The sequence below is a fragment of the Anoplolepis gracilipes genome, chromosome 14, assembly GCF_047496725.1.
Source record: "Anoplolepis gracilipes chromosome 14, ASM4749672v1, whole genome shotgun sequence".
Taxonomy (NCBI): Eukaryota; Metazoa; Arthropoda; class Insecta; order Hymenoptera; family Formicidae; genus Anoplolepis; species Anoplolepis gracilipes.
In genome coordinates, this window is record NC_132983.1 from 1,837,980 (window position 1) to 1,856,455 (window position 18,476).

At 31.3% G+C, this 18,476-nt stretch overlaps 1 protein-coding gene across 1 annotated transcript; it reads left to right on the forward strand.

The window, feature by feature from the left end:
* The first annotated feature begins 123 nt into the window (after positions 1-123).
* On the forward strand, positions 124-18,262 carry Kdn (citrate synthase). Its single transcript, XM_072906320.1, has 4 exons — positions 124-312; positions 12,925-13,080; positions 14,890-15,813; positions 16,161-18,262. The coding sequence occupies exons 1-4, from the start codon at positions 268-270 to the stop codon at positions 16,425-16,427; spliced, it is 1,392 nt and encodes a 463-aa protein (XP_072762421.1). The 5' UTR covers positions 124-267; the 3' UTR covers positions 16,428-18,262.
* Positions 18,263-18,476: the final 214 nt, after the last annotated feature.

Sequence of the window (18,476 nt, forward strand, 5' to 3'; positions counted from 1 at the left end):
GAGAGAACGCGAAATAAAGGAACCGCAAATTAGATACGTCAGGCCGCGGGGTGCCGGCGCGTCCGCAGCCGCACCTGAGCGGCGCATGCGCGCGCCGCGTAAGATCAGTAGTGAAAGTGGCGCGACGCGTGTCAGTCGAGTCGGAGTTGGGGGCGCCTAAGCATCGCGTGGACCGGTCGATTAGTCAGACGATCGAGTCGAGTCGGTCAGTACGAGAGACGGAAGAAGAGATTCCGCGCGCAGGATTAATCCACCTCACAGAACAGGATGGCGCTCTTTCGCTTCACCCCGAGACGCTGCCTCGAGCTTACGGTGAGTCGGGACTCCGTCCCCTCGCGCTTTTTCCTTCTCTTCTTCCCCTGTTCCCGGGACAGCACCAAGGCTCACCTGTCGAATTGTCAGTCGTTTATTTCCCGACTCGCGTCGTTAGAAATTCGAAATCCACGAGGACGAGGAGGACGCCGCGGCTGAGATTTTTGGGGCGAATTCTCCTTTTCTCTCGGAGGTAACACCAGCCGGATTCCCCCGGTGGTGTTTTCTAATATTGACCGAAAAATCTATCCCGTTCGTTGCGAGATCGAGGGGGTGGGTGTGTGTCTTGAAATTGTCGATTAACGGATGCCTCGAATGGCCACGATCGATCTTCTCGTCTGTTAGAAAATGAGACGGTTTTGGGATAATAATATGGTGCTTGTGAGATGATTGTATGTATGTTTGTGATGCGCGAGCACGTTCAACGAATGTTTACAGTAAACAGGATTTTTATTGTTGGTTCATTCTTACATCTATTTTTTGAAAAGATTGAACGTAATTGTAAATAAATGTATAGATATGTGTGCCTTAATTTTCGATATCGCACGCATTTTCATGAACAATTAAACTTCGATTTTATAATATTTGAATAATAATTTTTATCTCATACTTTTACGTCTCATAAACATATTTGTATAAAAACATGCGACCACAAGAATAACACACACAATATTCTGTATACTATTTAAATATGTGTGGTCTACCTAATGTCATTTTGTGGTAGTGTTATTACAAATAAAAAATGCCTTCATCGCGGTTTTTTTTTTTAATAGACTAATCTCAATTCAGAAGAGTATATATATTTGCGTTTAAATATTATATAATATATATACGGCACATTAAAGTGGATGTATTGCTTTGTATATACACATATATATATATATATATATATATATATATATATATATATATATATATATGTACACACATTGTATCACGACCTTTAGGAAATTTTATCCATGTCAAATTATCATCAGTCTTATATACACGGTGTCCCAGAAAGTCGGACATCCCGTTCCTTGACACAAATTATCTTTACCATATTAAAAAAAGATTGAAATTGATCGAAAGACTCCTAGGCTATACAATCAAGGTCATTTTCGGACGCTAGTGTAAGAGAATTACATAAGGACTTCCCGGGGTTCTTGTATCTCTAAGTATTTAAGTCGATCGATTCGCGTCTCCATATGCATTTCGCGAGATCGATCCGGGACTTTTTCGCAAAATAAACCTGTTTTGCGACAACGATAATGGAATTATTCATACTCGTCATTCGTTGAACTAGTCGATGACACCTTCACCAAGTAACGCTGACATCACATTTTTTGTTCTAATTAACCACACTACGGGACTTCACGTGACGTTTGATAAAAAAAAAGTTGAATTATGTTCTTTTTTTTACGAACAAGAGCTAGAACGAATTTTTTTTTTTTTTTTTTTTTTTTTTTTTGATTCTCGACAGGTTCTCCTACCTGAACGTTGAGGAAAATTATTTCCACGCGCAATGATTACGCAATGCGTGCCGGCGCGTGTTCAAGATCCTCGTGAACACGTACGTCTGCTCGATTGACATGCATCGCGTGACTTTGCGATACCGGTTTATATAGAATGACTGAGAAATTTGTGTTCATCCAGAATTTGAATTTTTAAATAATTATAGTTGCTTAAACAAATATCGTGTCTTAAACTGGTCACTCAGAATTTTTAATTGTACTTTATCTTGTTTATCAAAATATTTTTAGAAATCTCTTTTTATTAATATATGTATTTGAAAAATTTCTGTGACATTTAGAGAATACAGGGATTTGGGTCACTATCATTGAACATATCATGACGCGTTTTAGAACAAAAGACGCTCTAGTCAAGTGACATATTTTAAACAAGAAAATTGGGATCAATATACATTTCAATTCAAAGCAGATTCATTTTTTAATATAATTATTCAACATTGTGAATTAAATAATAAGTCACGCTCGCCAAGAAGTCTTATTAATATTCTACGATTCATTTAATTGTTTCGATACACGGATAAAATGTGAAATAGAAAAATGTACATTTTTATCTATTTTCTAAGAAACCATATCTCATGTATCTTTATAAAGAAATAATATAAACGAGATTGGAGTTATACAATACGCGAGCGCGCGCGTGCGTAGACACGTGGCATGTATAAGCGTGTATGTATTGAGAGGAACCTTTTCATCTCGCGTGTTCTCCATTGAGTGATTTTTTTTAAAGGCTGGCTAATTTTAGCGGCAATTTTCGAGATGAAAAATTTGTCCATACTGTCGATCACGTGATATATTATTTGGCCGGCTAATTAGATCAAGTAGTTCAATCGTGCTTCAAAGTTTGTCAAACCGATTAAAAATCTTTATATTTTTAACAATGATAGATTTATATAATCAGTCAAAATATTTCGAACCGTAAAGCGTCCTAAAAAAATTAATCGACTCTTTTCAACAAGTTTTGAGGGTAATTTTTTTTTTATCATAAATTTATAATGAGGCTATTATCACGTTGTAATTTTCTTAATGCTTATTGTTAAATATCCGATATTAATTAGGAAGCTTAGTAGTACTTGTGAATTTATTATGTTACGACTTTTGGCAGGCTCGCAGAGTTTTCTGTCGATTGTTATACATCTTATACCTGTTACCTAATGCTGACGATACCAGTCATGTCCTAACAAACTATTTCAGGGGCGATTCTTTCATTTCAAGCTTGCGAACACATGCGCGTCGTCTATTATTAGACTTTTCTCTTCTTGACCTAACTCTCTGAATGCCAACAAGTTTCATTGCCAATTGCGAATTTCGTAAGGCCTTTCGTAAAATTTTTCTTTACTCCTTTTAAAAGCGTTATTTTATCCGTGACAAGTCGTCGCGAAGAACTTTCTCTAAACATACAATTTTCACGGTAATTTAAGTTTTTTATCAGACGCGATAGAGTAGAAAATATTTCTCAATTTAGAAATTTTTTTATCAATTTAATTATATTTTGTTGGAAATATATATTGTATATTTATTTGTTTTGTCTTTTCGAGATTCTATCGAGAAGAATATGCATCAACAGAATTCGAAATTGATGCGAGTTCAACGATGCTATTTTAAATGTCCTTAGTTATGTCACAGTTTTAAAATTAAAAGCATGTACATACGTCTGCTGTATGAAAATTGCAGTCGATTTTATTCTCACTTCAAATCGAAAATGCATTAAAGATGTGTGGAAAAAAAACATAGGTAGATATCAATTACTATAAAGATCTAATAATTATAGATTATTAATCGTTCCATAAATTAATTGAAGTATTGCAGTTGCATATCAGTCGATTTTATTCTCACTTTAAATTGAAAATGCGTTAAAGATGTGTAGAAAAAAAACATAGGTATCAATTACTAAAGATCTATTAATTATACATTATTAATCGTTCCATAGGTTAATGGAGGTATTGCAGTTGCATATCGTATGCTCATAGCTTTTCTTTACAAGCATTCTTATACATATAGAATTCTTTTTATGATGCAAATATTAATTAGAGATAACATAAAAATATTACCTTATCGTTGAATATTACGCTGAATATTGACATGTAAAATATTGACGCATATGTTTCCAGATATCCGTTTTGGAATATAACGTTCTTTAGATAAAATTTTGACGTCCGAAAATATAGCGATTTTAATAAGCTTTACCCAAATTTACCTGATCACATGTTATTTTGCTGTTTAAACAAATGGTTAAAGTGCAATTTGATGATATCGCATTTTATTTTATCTGCACCAAACTGATTCGATAAATTCATTCAATTATTATTCTTTTATATACGTATTATATTTTTAAAAATATATTCCTGAAACATGATACCTTCATTCATTTTTAGTAAATTCTATCATTGTTCATACCTTCGTATATAAAAATGTATCTTTATTTATTAAGCTTTGTATAAAATATATTTTTTATTTTAATTATATCTGGCAGACGAATTAAACATTGCGTGAAATTACACACAATTGAATTTTAGTTATACATTTTAATCTAGAATAATTCTTTTTATGTACAATATTGTTACATATGTTTCTCTTTTAAATAATATACAATAATTTAAAAATTCTTTAATCATAAATTTACAATTAAAATTTGCAATTTCATATCGCAATAATTTTATTACAATTTATGAAAAAATTTATTAAGCTCAGAATACTATTGAATTCGCATCTTATTGTTAGAATTTATGAAGATTGACATCTTGGGCCCTCATCACTGCTCCTTTTAGCGCCATTTGATTATATGGCGCGAGATCAATTAGATAATCGTGAACGACGAGTGTGAGCGTGTTCCGACTGGCAATACCCTTCAGAGCGGGTCTGTTACGCAATTGGTGATAATGAGAGCATTCTCACACGATTCCCCGACAATTAATCGAATACGAGTTGCGTTGATTAAACAGCTAATGCACCAAATTTTATCACTCTCTCCGTAAAATTAATCACTCAGATTTAGTTATCTTATCGAATTTGTTAATGGTATATGATTTTAACCATCTTAATTAATAACAAAAATTAATTTAACAAATATATAATTTAAATTATATAAAATTTATTTAAAATTCATATATATATATATATTAATATTAGTACAATATTTAATTTATACAAATTGTATTTTTGCTTATTGTGTTATAAATGCATTTGTAAATTATTTGAATTAAACATAAATAGATTAACCTCATTAATATATATATGCAATCGTGTCATATATATGGTAATTTTTCTAACATTAAGGATTTTATTATACCGCTATCGTGCGACCTAGAATGTTGTAAGCTTAAGAATGAGAGGCCATTCTTAGCAAGCGCAATAGAAAGGCCATGAATTCAAAACACAGTAAACTCGTATATCTACTCGAGAACTGGTATTTATTCGCGATTATCTGAAATAAGTTGTAGTCATAATTACATTTTACTTTTAGAGACAATTTTATAGATTTATATATTTAAAAAATACTTTAAAGATACAAAAGGAGATGCTGGGAAATTTTTTGTTTTGTTTAATATTCCGTTCTCTAATTTGTATTTGTCTCAAATTTGTAATTTTTAATAATTGAAGATAGGAGTATTTTTTTCGAGAATATAAACGGAAAAGTTTTCGCGAATCCATACCATTTTGAATTGACGAGAAAAGAAGTCTGAATAAGGTTTACGATTTTGGTCGATAAATTTGAAATTAAAATCCAATTCTTTCTCGGAGTGTTTTTTTTTATATGATGAATAGGTATGTGGTATAAAAAATTAAGTAATCTACGATTTTTTGATTCGATAAATATTTTATACGCGTAGTCGAATATAGAAGTACTGATATAATTTCGAAATACAAAAATTAATTATATAATAATTGATGTTAACTAATTTAAAGAGTATTTAACATTTCTAGAGTTTTATTTTTTTAAATGTAAGTAAGAATACGCTATTAGAATACGTTTTAGAAACTCTTTAAATATAACACATATATTTAGATAATTCTATTTTAAATAACTCATATTTTCATACCGTCATATATTTATTTTAATTTTACTTATTTTTTATTTTATATTTTTTGCATTTTGGAGATTACTTGTTTTACTACAATTAAAAGTATATACATCCAGCAATTATCAGTAACATATTATTATTATTATTACGTATTATTTAAATAACATGTCATAATTTCGTCAGTGATTTTGAGGAAGCGATTTAATATGCTGAATCGTATTTCATAAAAAATGCAACATTAGCAGCGATGATTTCGAAATAGTACGATATGTCCTCGTGAAAATATTGCGATATATTGATTTTGCTGAGGATGTAATTGTCACTCACGGAAAAGAGATCGCGCTGTCTGACTTCCTGTATCGTAACCGAATCCCTCGCTCTCACAGTGATCATTGATTGATCTAATAATAAGTATAACTGACCTGATGCACGCGCGAATCTCGAAATTGTTGTGACGCCTATGTTCTCAAAGTCCGTTGATAAGCAATGAGATACAGTTTTCATATAAATGGTGACAATGTTAAAGCACAACGCGAAAGACTTTTTAATATTCAACGCAATTATAAAAATGGAATATTAATACATTATGAATTTTTTTTATTAAGTAATTAGACGAAATATATTATCGGATTGTATATATAATTATTTATTACATGCGTATAATTATGTCAAATAAATATTATACATGTAATAAAATTTAAATAACATGTAATAATTTAATGAAAAGTGGAACTTATTATAAAATTATTGCTTATATCGTCGTTAAACTTGAGATTTTTTTATTATTTTTAATTAAGTAAAAGAGAAAATTATTATCTAATAATTAGAAGAAAAAGTATGAGTAATCGATTTTGTCCTTGTGAGAAATGTGTCAGGAGGTCGTGAAATATTCAGTGTGAATATTTCCTTATCACACAACGAGCGGTATCTCAATCCCGTTGTGTGACAATTGGATTTTTACGATCGGAGATGCGGTTTTACACACACGGAGAGATGAGATAATCGCGGGCATGAATATATACGATGCGAAAACAAGTAGCGGGTTATATAATAAAACAGAGTAAAATGTGCTATTTGTATTAGTCAAATCTAGGATGATAAAATTCGCGGCAATGACGAGACTGCTGACGAGATCTATTTCACATCGTCGATCACTTTGTCATCCAACACGTGCGGTTTCCATTGATATAATTAATCGTTCTATGAATGATGCAGATATTGTGTCAATTGATGTAAAAAAAAGTGAGAGAGGAGATTTTTATATTTCTCTGTCATATTTAAGTACAATCTAATTCTAAAAATGTAATATTTATTACAATTCGCTATTCGTATTCTATTGACGCTACAAAATACAATACCGAGTTTTTCTTGGCCAAAATTTTATCCTCTCTTTTTTCATTTATATATATAATATTTGATTTATTATCAAATAAAATTAGTATTGATTTTATTTCGTCAATTGCAATTGATATATGCTTAAAATAAGAAAAATTGTTCCACGTGTTTAGAATACGCAATTGCGAATATTTTAGATATAGAGCGTTTTATGTGTATGTGGAAAGTTCTTATCATCCGGTTTTCCGGACGATCGAGGTGAAGGTCTATTCATTATAGGATATACATAATGGCAAGGTTATAATTTCATCTATCGAAAAAAGTGGAATATAATATATATTTTTATTATTAATCTGACATTTAATATTATTTTAAATCTAATTTAAAGTATTTTTTTTTAGAACAGAGGAAATTTTTTAATATATTTAAACGTATTTAACACGTATTACATAATATATTAAAATATATTATATATTTTCTTACACATGTATGCACAGAAAAAAAGAATATTCTTCTTATTTTGACAATATCTTTAGTTTCAAAATGTAAATCTTGAAATGAGATTACATTGCGTTAAACAAAGAAAATTTGCTTGGATGAAGACATTTTATATAGTTCAACCAAGAAAAATATATTCTTGTTATTTAAGAATAATTTTCTTGAATGGAGAGAGGAAAAGATGTTGGATAGAAAATAACACATGTTCACACAAATCAAAAATTATAATTTTCTTAAAGTTAAAATAATTATTTTATTCTTGAAATGACAATTGTAATATTGAAATAAGATTATAATATTGTTGAAGTTTAAAATTTTTAAATTGTTCTAAGAAGATTATAAATTGTTGCGTATATATGAAACAATGAACGCGTTCAAATGAGTATATAAGTTTTGATTTGACACTTACTTTTTTTCTGTGATATATCTTTATATAAATAGTATAACGAAAATTTCATGTGTAATACATTATGGAAATAACTTAAAAATGAAAAAATATATAGGCTGCATTAAAAAATCATTTATTATCGGGAAAGTCAGTCAACTCTCTTTCTACTTATATGGCTTACAATTAGATCATACATGGAAGACTATAATCTCGTAATTACAGAGAAATGTACACAGTGAACTTTGCCTCCCAGCCAGACTAAATAATTTTGTTATCATTCGCCAAAATGATTTAATAGACATATTAAAATCTTTATCAGTTATTATTAATTTCACGTTATACGTCACGTCACTTTTTTTTTAGAAAAGAACGTATCAAACAATAATAAAATTATATTATAATCTCGGTTCTCTCTATTCATTTTATTTGCTAGTATTTGTTAAAGTCTAATATTCGTAAATCTTGTAAACTTATTATAATTTGTTTGTAGCTTGTTTTTCATCACACGGTGTCACTGAAGCCATGTGACATTCCGCTTAAATTGACTCGTGTATTTGCTCTTCAACGACCACCTACGTGATAAATATCGACGCATCGTTCGCAATTTAACCCGATAATCTCGCGTTGCATATTGAAAGCGATGCCACTCGCATTTCGCGCAATGCATTTGCATAACGATTCAGCGAGTCAACGAATTAATTCGTAAAGCTTTCATATACGTACATCTTGCAGTTAATAGTTCAATAAATAATCAATTATTACCATAATCTTCTAAAAATAAAAAAAAAAGATTATATGTATACTGAGAGAAATACTGATATAAGAAATGAAATCAAAATTTTATTATAATTGTCCTGACACATAAAAAATATAAAAAAGCATATAAAAGAATTTGACGAGATATATAAAATTTTATTTTATAAACATACAAGATTTTAACGCACATTCTTTTTTTTTGGACATTCTTTATTTAAGTATTACGAGTAACACACACACACACACACACATTTACATACACATTGTTATTTCTAAAGAGATTACAATTGCCACCAGGGTTTAATAGGTTAATTGCATATATTAAAAGGTTAAACACATTTGCTATAAGCATGATTGACCCTCGAAGTTCAGGCATCTTCCAATTCAATCGATTTGCCTTTAGCTCCTGCTATCTAAGCTTTCGCGGAATCGAATATTGATAGATAAGATAACTTTTTTCGATTGAGAAAACAGGAAATTGTACTGATGATATTTTTAGTACCTACTCGAATGTTCATCATCGTAATAAATAAACATTAAAATTATAATTGCGATTAAGACAAAGTAGCAGGTTTATTAGCGCAGACAAAAATGTTCATTATTATTAATTTATATGTAAATTATTATTGTTATTTATTAATTATTAAAAATTATAATATTTCGTCTTGAAATTTGTACAGAGTGATGTAAACAATTTGCATATATTTTGGAAACATATGTATACATATAAAAAATTAATGCGTTTGAGAGTGAAATTTCTGATATTCCGAAAATCCCATCTTATCAGATTCACATCGCGCATCCGAATTTATTCATTAGTATTCAACCCGAATTGTACGACGAGCCTAACAAAATTCTTTTATTTTTAGCTGTGTCATTGGCTTCTTTCCCGGATCTTGCGTTCCGTCCAATAACTATGTTCCCGTTCAGCCGCAAAAATATCATCGATATATTATTTTTTCATCATATATATTCAAATTTTTCCTAAGATAATATAATAATAACCGTATTCGAAAACAAAAATATTATTACTATTTACCTGAAGTATACGAATTCGTAATTTTTTATACGCTTCCATGAGACTTTGTTTAAATTTTTTTTTTACATACCGATCGAGAATTTCCGTTTCGTCGCTTCTGATAAATCGATCGGGAGGATGTCTCTGACAGAAGGACACTTGTACCTTGTACAACTGTCAAGATCGAATTGCATTCGAGTGCAGGCCTCGCGTTAAGTTTACCCGGGCCTTACATAATCACACGCGTCTTACCGCTTTTTTGCGTAAATATATAACGTGGAACGTGCACTATCAGACAGATGATAAGAACTGCGACGAGGCGTGATCTTTGAATCGAGTTACTTGAATTTGAAGGTGCATCGTGACATGACAGCGATATATTGTGAGACACTTGGTTTCTCTTTAGGTCGATCTAAGAGTGTATTTTAGAGAAGGAAGAAGAAGAAAATTTTTATTTGATACATGATATTTTTTATATACTAATTTAAATCCGTCCAAGTCTTTATAGATGTGCTACTTTCGCATTTTAAAGTTTTTTTTTTATTTTATTGTGTGCTTCGCACAATTTTGTAGACATATTTATGGACACTTCTCTTTTCGTTATGGTTTATTTTTTAAAAATAAATTATTTATTTTTTTATCTTAATTTATGTTTGCTCAAATATCGCTATGAATAATTAATTAAAATAATGTTGAAAAAGATAATGAATGTTATATGTTAATGAAAAATAAAATAAATTTAAGAAATCAATGGATTTTTCTTTTTAAAAATAATAATATATTTTAACAATGGCTCTTTCAAAGAATATTAGTCTGATAAGTTTATTTCAAAGACGGAAAATTCCGAAAGTGAATTATGGTAAAACACATAGTTATTCTGTCACTTAATAATATTTAAAAAAAAAACAATTACACTAATTAATAAGATGATTAAAAAACGATGTCTATCGAGGTCATAGACAAATGAATATGAGATGAAGTTTAATTTTGGTGGAAATATTTTCTTATTTAGCTATGTTTTCTTTTATAATATGAAAGACGATTATTTATAATTAATATATCTTATGTAACGTCAAACATGTATAAAGATTTGTAAATTTTACTATAAAAAGTTTAGTAGAAAAATTGTCTCTTCTAATAATTAAAATCGTTAAAAAGGTACCTTACCTTTAATTAAAATAATTAATAATCAAACTAAAATTTAAAGAAAATTTAGATTCAAAAATTCAGTGAAGTAATCTCATTGTTTTGAACTGATACTCGCTTCCGTAAGTTTACTATACTTTACCTTGGCTTAATTACCTGCTGAGTGTCGTTCTGTGTACACAAAGTATTCAAGTCGACATTTATCGCGTGTGTGTGTTAAAGTTCTTGCATAAATTAGTTCTGACCGCAGTGTATTAGACATAACGCAAATGAAGGAGTTTTAAGTAAATATTAGTTATTTTTGTTTCGCTTAAAAAGAAAAAAAAGATAAGACTGCGATAGATCTTTGTATCCACTCCAGAGTTCCGAGACTTGTCAATTTCACACATTGTATACATTGTATGTGCCTTTCCTATATCATGCAATTATGTAACAATAAATCGGTCTTCACCTTTTCTCGTCAAAATTTGAATATTTAAATGTCACTGTTTATTATCGCTTTTTATTTTTGCAATTATCATTTGTATTGCTTCACTATTATTTTATTATTATACTGTTGGAAGATAGCTAATAATATTATAATATTAATATATATTAATATTGTTTATATTAATATTAGTATATTATTATTATTATTATTATTATTATTATAAAATATTATAAAATAAATATATATTGTTAGATATTATAATATTACATTTATCTTTGTATATTACATTATTATTTCTGCTACTTGATACACTGAGAGATTCGCGATGTAAAATGTCCTAAACTTCGTGTTCAGCTCCAAAATGTTTAAACTCACTATATCTTTATTTTCAAATTAAACTCTTTATTGTATTAAAGACCTACTACCAAGTAGGTCATAATCGTCTTGCCTATTCTTCGTCAAGAAATTAAAGGGATTAATTCATGATGATGGCGTTTCCGCGAACTGTTAATAATGACCTCGAACTGAGATCCCGTGACCTTGCTCTTATCTGACTATTTCATGACGTTCGATGATGCGTGTCGAGATGAGATGATTTTTTTTTTACATCGTCATAAAGAGTCGATCAGATGATGTAACGAAAAAAAACGTATCCACCGCGTAATTCCCGAGTAATCGTGACGTAATCGTGCTCTCTCTAAAAACAATCTTTCAATTGAATTGATTGATAATATTAACGTGATTAATAGTATTAAAATTAAATGATAAAGATTACTTTTTAATCATTTTTGGAGCGAATTGACAACTTTTCGTCCTTTCGATGTTAAATTACCGTTGTTAGGATAAATTAATAACTTCTTATGCACATAATTATAATTGAATTTTAGAAATTGAATTTTATTGTTATAAAATGTTATAATCAATTGTGACATCAATTTCACAAATTATATGGCTATTGAAAAAGAGTATTTTCATAGGAATCGTTTCCTGTCGTTTCTTAATATGAAATTGCTATTTGTCAAAAGCCCGATGAACACTCGCGTGTGCAATTGACAGTACGATTTGTAATTAATAACGGTTTGTCCTTTTTACGTAATCCACGTGTGCCTTTTATTGTGATTTCTTTACATAGCGTATGTCACGTACGAAAGATATTCATCAAATTAAAACGCGCATACACGTCAGAAAAGTCTGTGTAGTCTGTCGAAGAAATAATTTGAAAAGATAAAATTGCAATGAAATATATGTGTTACATTCAATTGTAGAATATTAAACTTATTGAAATACTCGGAGAACATATATTATAGTGGTTATAATTTGATTTATATAATTTTTATACTATAGTATTATATAATTTTACAGTATTATATATATTATATAATTTTTCGAATTTTTCCTCTCTGAATTATTTAATAATTTTTTATCCATAAATAATTCTCGTTTATATTTTTTAATGCGTTCTCTTATTCTTAACAATTGCAATTTTATCACAATTCCTCTTTCTCTTTCAGAAACTATCGTCGACGGTCTTCTCGCGACAGCTGACCGACGCATCCACGGATCTGAAGAAGGTTCTCACAGAGAAGATTCCAAAGGAGCAGGAGCGCGTTAAAGCCTTTCGTAAGAATCATGGATCCACCAAGGTCGGAGAAGTGACTGTCGACATGGTATGTATTTTATTGCTACTAATGAATAACATTTTTTTTATTTACAAGCATTTAAAATAACAATACTTTTGATCTTTTTTTCAATCTTCTCTCGAAATGAAATTAGATAATTTAATTTAATATAATTAATAATATAATTTATGAAATTCTTCTCTCTCTCTTTCTCTCTCTCATTTATAATCTCGTTTTATATCGCGGTTAAAATTAGCTATATACAGTGTATACTTAGGATACTGATAATTAATTACAATAATCATCAATTCTCGGTTGACGAATCCCACGAGGAGGAAAGATTTCACGTGATATGATGAGTTATTTTTTTTTGCCATTCTGATGATAAGGACTATAGGATGATCGCGCGACAGCGTGCTAACTATGTGATCGTGATAACCGTATCGCGCATTGACAGTTCTCTCGTCTGCGCATGCAGATTGTTGCGACAGTAACTGGCGGATTTTTTTTTTTAGCATGCGATTATCAGTCGAAAGAAACACGTGGAGATTAATCGTCACCGAATGAATCGCGAGCTCTCATGTGACGATCTTACTTATCGCACGTGAAGACCTCGTTGATCGCTCTACATGTGTATTTATATTTATTTATCTGTGATCTCTCTACGATCAATTAAAAACATTTCGATATTTCTTTCACGAATCCAGCTTTTAGGCAAAGAATGTCGTTAATATTAATTACTGAGGAAAATTTTTTTTAATTAACCATTTTCGAGAAATTCGATCTTTTGTAATTTATTAATAGGTAATGTTACTTAACCCTGAAACTGAACACGTTTTTTTGGCACCGTGATCCTGAACGCGTGGGTAACTGGAGTTCGAGTTAATTTTTGTACTCTAAAATTATTTCAAAAATTTTAAAAAAATTTACACATCTTTTTTTAAGTTTAAACTAAAAGTTTATGTAGTAGAGTTAAGAAAAAATATTTTTAAATACTATATTTTTGTTATTTGTTAGATCAAGATTTGGAAACATAGATGTTTTATATAAAAATTAATAAAAATTTGAAAAAATAATTTTGAACAAAAAGGTTTCCAGGAATTTTTAGTTCAAAGTTCAAAGTTTACGAAAAAAAAAATACTATATGTCTACGGCTTTAAAAAAATATAATTATTTGAATGATCGAAAATAGATAATTTTCAGGTATAAAAAAATGTGTTTTTTCTGAGGAAAATTTTTTTTTTAATCTTTACGTAACTTATTTGAAAGAAAATGAAAACAAAATGTAATTTACATTACAATCTACAGTATAAAAATTGATTAATACATACAATCCCTGTTTGTTGCTTGTTATCATTAACAAAAGATATTTTTAGCATGAAAATAAATGAACACAATAGAAATTAAAGCAATTTGTTTCTTTTTTAGTAAGATTATTATTGTAAATTTATAAGTTATTTTTATAAAAAACGATTAACAGCAAAAAAACAATATTTTTAAAAAAATTTACTTATTCACTCTTTCTTATTTAATATAATACATAAAGCGAATACGTGGGGGTTATTTGTGTCAGATTCAGATTTAGATTCGCCAGCACTTTGCACTGAATGAACTGTTTAAATTGTCCTTTCAGTTACAAGTCCCTTTTGACACAAACTTTTTTTTGGATAAGTTTCCAACCTCGAGATTTATTAATATTTTTTTAAAACAATGGATTAAAAATGGCACGGACACGAAAGACCCACGTGTTCAGTTTGAGGGTTAAAATAAGCAAAAAGATCCAAATAATTAAATGAAAACTATATATTTTAATTTTATTTCTATTATTACATAAATAACATTCTTTTTTAATTGCAGATGTACGGTGGTATGCGCGGCATCAAGGGCCTCGTGTGGGAGCCGTCGGTGCTCGATCCTGAGGAAGGCATCCGTTTCCGCGGCAAGTCGATCCCCGAGTGTCAGAAACTCCTACCGAAGGCGGCCGGTGGCGCGGAACCGCTTCCGGAGGGTCTCTTCTGGTTGCTGATCACCGGTGATGTGCCCACAGAGGCGCAGGTGAAGGCCATCTCGCAGGAATGGGCGTCTAGGAGCTCGTTACCCGAACACGTGGTCAAGGCCCTCAACAACTTCCCCAAGAGTCTGCATCCAATGACGCAGTTCTCGGCGGCAATTACGCTGCTGAACAGCGAGAGCGAGTTCGTCAAGGCGTACAATAAGGGCGTGCACAAGACCAAGTATTGGGAAACCGTCTACGAGGACTCGATGAACCTGATTGCCAAGCTGCCGGTGGTGGCGGCCACCATTTACCGTAACCTCTACAAGGGTGGCAAGGGCCTGGGTTCAGTCGACGCAGGCAAGGATTGGTCCTGGAACTTCGCCAACATGCTCGGTTACGACAATCCAGAGTTCATCGAGCTGATGCGTCTCTACCTGACGATCCATTCGGATCACGAGGGCGGTAACGTGTCCGCGCACACCACTCACTTGGTGGGATCAGCCCTGTCGGATCCGTACCTGTCCTTCGCCGCCGGTATGAATGGTCTGGCTGGACCGCTGCACGGACTAGCCAATCAGGAGGTGCTGGTGTGGTTGGAGAAACTACGCTCTCAGGTCGGCGACAATCCAAGCGACGAGAAGCTCAAGGAGTTCATCTGGAATACGTTGAAGAGCGGCCAGGTCGTGCCCGGTTACGGACACGCCGTTCTCAGGAAAACCGATCCGAGATACACATGCCAGAGGGAGTTTGCGTTAAAACACTTGCCGGATGATCCGTTGTTCAAGGTAAGTCACGCGTGATCTAGAACGTGGAGTATGTTCTAAACATGCGAAGGGAAGGATTTTTTTTATGCGAGATGTGAAGAAGATAATTGATTTCATTATAATCTCACTTGAAGAATTTAAGAGTATTAATATTGAAATCAAGAAAATTAAATTTCTCTTGAAATATTTTTTTTTTATGTTGTTTTTATTAAAAAATATATAGTTATATATAAAATATATTCCGTTACGAAATAAAATTAATATTCTAATTTAAATGGAAATTAAATTTGTATAATACTAATTATAGAGAATTATACTCATTGTCAGCTTATTAGATTTCAATATTGATGTAATCTTCTCTTTTGCAGCTGGTCGCGCAGGTGTACAAGGTGGTGCCGCCGGTCCTGTTGGAGACCGGCAAGGTAAAGAACCCGTGGCCAAACGTGGACGCTCACTCGGGTGTGCTGCTGCAATACTATGGCATGAAGGAGATGAATTATTACACGGTTCTGTTTGGCGTTTCGCGCGCGCTGGGCGTGCTTGCATCTTTGGTATGGGACCGCGCTCTAGGATTGCCCATCGAGAGGCCTAAGTCCCTCAGCACCGATCTCCTTATAAAAGCAGTCAAGGCTTAAAAACGTCCGTCTGTCCCTTAATCGACGATCGTTATCGGCGTCACTTCGAAATCAGTCTCGTCGTCCTGATCTCGTTCAAACGACGCCGGAAATTTTGCGAAAAGGTATCATTTTGATACCGACCTCGACGTCATCGAGTCACCTCAATGATCCCGCGCCTTATCAAGCGAAGACCTTGAAGAGTATGAATTGCAGAGAATGAAAGAGCGAGAGAATGAAAGAGACAGAGAGAAAGAGAATGTGCGAAAGAGACAAGGCTAGGTATTAAACACGACAAATAATTACGTCTTAATACTGTATTATCTAAATGTAGAATTAAGAGCAAATACATCAATATTCCGCGTCATCGAGGCAGAATTCCCATTAACTTTCTTCCTGTTGATATTTTTGAATATGGCGATTATAAAGAGTATAGTATTCATTATAATATAAATGTAATGTAATTAATACGATTTCTGAATCGCTCATACTCAGAGAGTATCGATTGCGGAAAAAGCGTTAAATGAAATGCAGTTGTCGCGACGTAGCTGCTTGTTTAAGCGGAAACGTAGATTGGTCCAATAGTGGAAACTGCCAATTCGTGAGAAAATTCAAAGACAACGTACAAACCCAAGAGATGAGTTTAAGATGTCTTTAATCTACGAAAATATTTCGTAGATTTTTGAAAGACGTCTTTGGGATTTGACATTATTTGAAGAAAACACATACGTATACATTAAATAGAGAGATGCATCAGAAATAGATAAAGCATTATTGTAAATACACTCATCGCTCTCAATATTTAGTAATGCGTTTATTATCGTCAGAGATTTAGAAGGAAAGGTTGATTTCGCATAAACGTAAAATTTTAAAACGATAATTAACATAATAGCAATTAATCTCAGCGACACAATGGCAGTGAAAACTGGCGATTAAGTAACAGATTCATATTATGTAATTTTCAGATAATACAAATGTTCAAAAAAATGTCTAGAAAATGCAATCCGGATGTTATTCGGATGATTTTCTCGAATGTCTTTGGGACTTTTGCGTTGTACAGGCTCGATAACAACACGATGTAGGAATTAGCACATTGTATTAATATACTGTATTGCCTTGTCATTCAAGAAAGGTACTGCCTAAAAGTGTATATCACATTTTTTTATTAATTAATAATATATATACATATATATATATATATATATATATATATTATATATTAATTAATATATATATTATATAATAATTTTATTAATATTATTAATTAATAAAAAAAGTAAATTTTGTTGAAAGCAAATTTTCATAAATAGAAGATAAATTTCGAGACAATATAGTTGCCTAAGCCCAAACACGCAGTGTTAAGTAATTCGAATGTAATCCTCCTGGCCATTAGTTCACTATCCCACTTCTCTCTCAGGAAGTTTATTGCAATTAAAATGTTCTTAGAATGGCGAAAAAAAATAATGTTACTGTGCCACAAGTTGTTGTAGTTGCAGAATACTTAAAAGCGAGCAAAAAAAAAACAGATGCGGAGTAATCAACAAGCACTTAAATATAACAGTCAATAGTTTCGTCGAATGACAAACGCGATTACTCGATCATGCGAGTCGTAAAATTAAGGAGCATAACTAGTGGAGCAACCACTGTTATCAGAATGAACGAATATGTGCGTATCTTATTTATAATGAAAATGTGAAAATAAATGGACGACTAAAGGTAACCGGTTCCTTCTTTTCACGCAGAGCTAGCACATTAATATAAATGTAGCACTCGACATAAAAAAATGTACAATTTTAAAAGTCTAATTTTTTCGGGTTGGAAATTTTAATTATTAATAAATTATTTATAATTAATAATTTTTTTTAATTATTAGGATTATAATGAAGTCCTGAATAAAATTTTAAAGAGATATTTTTAACGGTGTACTTACATATAAGTTTCGAGCGATTTAAATGTCTTATTTGTGAATTTATAAAAATAATATAAAATTATTATTCCTTATCAAAGCGCAAAAGTTAGGAAAAGGGATAAAATTATTATGGCGGAGAAAAATAATGGAGAACAGACATC